General features: G+C 49.5%; 1 protein-coding gene across 1 annotated transcript in view; it reads left to right on the top strand.

Moving 5' to 3' along the window:
* Positions 1-1,514: 1,514 nt before the first annotated feature.
* CHMP4A (charged multivesicular body protein 4A) overlaps positions 1,515-3,699 on the top strand; it is a 9,960-nt gene continuing 7,775 nt past the window's right edge. The window contains exons 1-2 of the mRNA XM_029285118.1: positions 1,515-1,588; positions 3,052-3,201. Of these exons, the coding sequence (XP_029140951.1) occupies positions 1,558-1,588; positions 3,052-3,201 (181 nt within the window). The 5' untranslated portion in view covers positions 1,515-1,557. The remainder of the gene's footprint in view (positions 1,589-3,051; positions 3,202-3,699) is intronic.

Genomic DNA, 3,699 nt, shown 5'->3' with positions numbered 1-3,699 from the left:
TCTGTCTGTCTGTCTGTCTGTCTGTCTGTCTGTCTGTCTGTCTATCTATCTATCTATCTATCTATCTATCTATCTATCTATCTATCTATCTATCTATCTATCATCTATCTATCTATCTATCTATCCAGCCATCCAGCCATCCAATGGTGGGATTCAAATAGGAGAACAACCGGTTCTCTGTATGGATGCTGCTTCCGGAAGTCCATTCTGGGCCTGGGCAACAAAACATTAACTACCAGTTCTGCCGAAGTGGTGCGAACCGGCTGGATCCCACCACTGGGTCCAGACCAATCAGCCTTGCAAGATGAATGAGAAGAAGGACAGAATAGAATAACTTTATTGTCACTTTGAATGTGCACAAATCGGCATACGTTATCATGAAATTTCGTTGCATACAGCTCTCAAAGGGTCACCCCCTACGGTATACACTACATAAATATGACAAAAATGGCCCTGGGGTCGATTTCTGGGGGCTGGTTTCTGTCTTTTTTTTATTTTTAAAGATCTTCATTATTCCTTTGGGGAAATATATTCTGCCTTTTTAATATTTCCCAAAATATTTCTTTCTCTGGATTCTTCCCACAAGAATATCAGAGTTGGAAGGGAACTTGGAGGTCTTCTAGTCCAACCCCCTGCTCAGGCAGGAAACCTTATACCAGGGGTCTTCAAACTTGGCCCTTTTATGACTCGTGGACTTCAATTCCCAGAATTCCTCAGCCAGGCACTCTGGCTGAGGAATTCTGGGAGTTGAAGTCCACAAGTCATAAAAGAGCCAAGGTTGCTTATACCCCTGCCCTAGACCAGGGGTAGGCAACCTTGGCTCTTCTATGACTCGTGGACTTCAACTCCCAGAATTCCTGAGCCAGCATGGCTCAGCTTGGAAACCTCTCCATTTCCCCTCAGCATGGCTGGCTCAGGAATTCTGGGAGTTGAAGTCCACAAGTCATAAAAGAGTCAAGGTTGCCTACCCCTGCCCTAGACAAATGAATTTGAGTGGATTAAAAAGGTTCAGCCGCTTTAAGGCCTGGAAAAGATTTTTTGGGGGGTTATGGTTCCTTTAAGAGACAGAAAAGGGCGGGGCAGTGACGTCACAAAGCATATGATTTATCGGCTCTCCTAAATCCTCCTCTTCCCTCCCCCACGCTTTCATCACATGCCTCTAGCCGGCCTCAGAGGAAAAAAAGCGGAGCGTTTCAACCACTATTTCCGGTTCCGATTAGAATTAGCACAAAGAGGGATTTAGGACCCCCCCAAATGGAGGCATTTTAAGACTCTCCAGCTGAAAGGGAAACTTGTTCCGTTGCTTTTAGTTTATATTTAACGTTTTAAGGTTGTTATTTCAACGTGCACGGTGGAAATTAACGCCGTTTCGTTGCAGTTTTCCCTCTTTGCGTGCCCCTCTCCTCCCACGCTTTCTCCGCTCGGGAGCCGGAAGCTGATGGGCCCAAACGCAAACCCTGCCATCCCTTTAGTCTCGTGGCACGTGATGGGGCGGGGCGACGCTGGTAGGTGGGTGAAGCCGGAAGAGGAACCCCAGTGAATTTACCACCAGGCGAGATGAGTGGTTTAGGGAAGCTGTTTGGGAAAGGTGAGGCTCCTATTTCCATGTCCCACCCCCGCCACAGAGTTGGTATCGCCCGAAGCCCATAGGGGATCCCTAGACTTGGGAGCAACCAAGTGGCGCCGGGGGGGGGGAGAAAGAGAGAAAGAGAAGAGGAGAAAGGAAAGAAAGGATGGATAAATGAAAAGAGAGAGAAATAGGGGTGGTTATTATTTTTTCCCCCTAAAAATGGGGCCTTATTTACAGGAAATGTGGCTTGGAGACACTGGGTGGTTTTAATTGCTCCTCTTCTCCAGTCTTCCCGGGCTGGGTGAAGGGGTGCAGCCCCTCCCCCCCCAAATGCAGAAAAGGATCTGCTCATTATTTTGGGAGGGGGGTGGGGAAGATTTATGTGCGAGATTTGAGAGCCCCGTAGAAAGATTCTGCTTTTCTCATCTTCTTTTGATAATTTTTTTTTTTTAAAAAAAACTGGAGTGAACTAATTTTATGGAAAGGTGAAGGATGCATGCACCCCCCGCCCCCCAAAATGGTGTATTCCACTTATGCATTGGGTTGGGGCTAGGATCAGGCTGGGGGATGATGGGAGGCCCGACCCATTGGGGATGATGGGACCCCCAATCCAATAGGGGTGATCGGAGGCCCCACCCAATGGGGATGGTGGGACCCTCAATCCGATGGGGATGATAGGAGCCTCAAGTCAACAAGGATGATGGGGCCCCCAACCCAATAGGGATGATGGAACCCCAACTCAATGGGGATGATGGGAACCCCAACCCAATGGGGATAATGGAACCCCAACTCAATGGGGATGATGGGAACCCCAACTCAATGGGGATGATGGGAACCCCAACTCAACGGGGATGATGGGAACCCCAACTCAATGGGGATGATGGGAACCCCAACTCAAGGGGGATGATGGGAACCCCAACCCAACGGGGATAATGGAACCCCAACTCAATGGGGATGATGGGAACCCCAACCCAACGGGGATGGTGGGAACCCAACTCAATGGGGATGATGGGATCCCCAACTCAATGGGGATGATGGGACCCCCAACCAGTGGAAAAGCTTACCCCCAGAAATCGTGGGCGCTCTATCACTGGAGATTTTTAAGAAGAGATTGGACATTCACCTGTCTGAGACGGTATAGGTTCTCTTGCTTGAGCAGGGGGCTGGACTAGAAGACCTCCAAGGTCCCTTCCAGCTCAATTCTAATTCTAATCTATCCCAACGGCACTGAAGGGACCTCCAATTCATTGGGAATGATGGGATCCCCAACTCAACCAGGATGGTGGGACCCCCAACCCAACAAGGACGGGACCCCCAACTCACCAGGGATGATGGGACCCCCGACTCAAGAGGGATGACAACCCAACGCATCAGAGAAAAACACCATTTTTGAACAAAGCAGCTTCACGGACATCATCTTGTAATGATGAATTTCTTCGATTTGACAACCCCCCCCCCCCCTCCGTTCTCCTGTTCTCCAGGCAAGAAGGCCAAGGCCCCCACCCCGCAGGAGGCCATCCAGAAACTGCACGAGACGGAAACAATCCTGGTCAAGAAGCAGGAATTCCTGGAAGAGAAGATCCAGCAGGAGCTACAGTCGGCTAAGAAACATGGCACAAAGAACAAGAGAGGTAGGAGGGGGAGGGGGAGGGGAAGGGGGAGCAGCCAAACCTTACCCCCCCCAAAGGAATAAGGAGGAGCTGGGAAAGATAAAGGGGGTCCTTGAAGGAAAAAATAAATAGGAAAGGTTCTCCCTAGCTTACGCAAATATTGGAATTCCTCTTCTCTGTATCATCAGTTGTGGTGTTCTTTGAAATACACACACACACATGTGTGAATGCGCTCCCGTAGGTGCTGCTTTGATTCATGCATTCAGTTTGTACCCTGACTTAGGGAAGGGATGATTTAGTGGCGTCTTTGGTGCTCTCCAATCTTGGTTGTTTCCTTGCAGACGTTTCTTGACCCAACTAGGTAGCGTCATCAGTGCTAGAAGGGAGTGGGGTTTGTGGAGTAGAGGAGAAAGGAAGGAGGAGGAGGAGAAGAGGGGGAGAAAGAGGAGGAAGAAAGGAGGACTGTGGGGTCTGCGGTGCTCTCAGATCTTGGTTGTTTCCTTGCAGACGTTTCTTGAC

This window comes from Protobothrops mucrosquamatus, unplaced genomic scaffold (genome assembly GCF_001527695.2).
Source record: "Protobothrops mucrosquamatus isolate PMUCROS unplaced genomic scaffold, P.Mucros_1.0 scaffold1306, whole genome shotgun sequence".
NCBI classification, from domain to species: Eukaryota; Metazoa; Chordata; class Lepidosauria; order Squamata; family Viperidae; genus Protobothrops; species Protobothrops mucrosquamatus.
The sequence above is the reverse complement of the archived record's forward strand: the minus strand, read 5'-3'. Positions and strand labels throughout refer to the sequence as shown.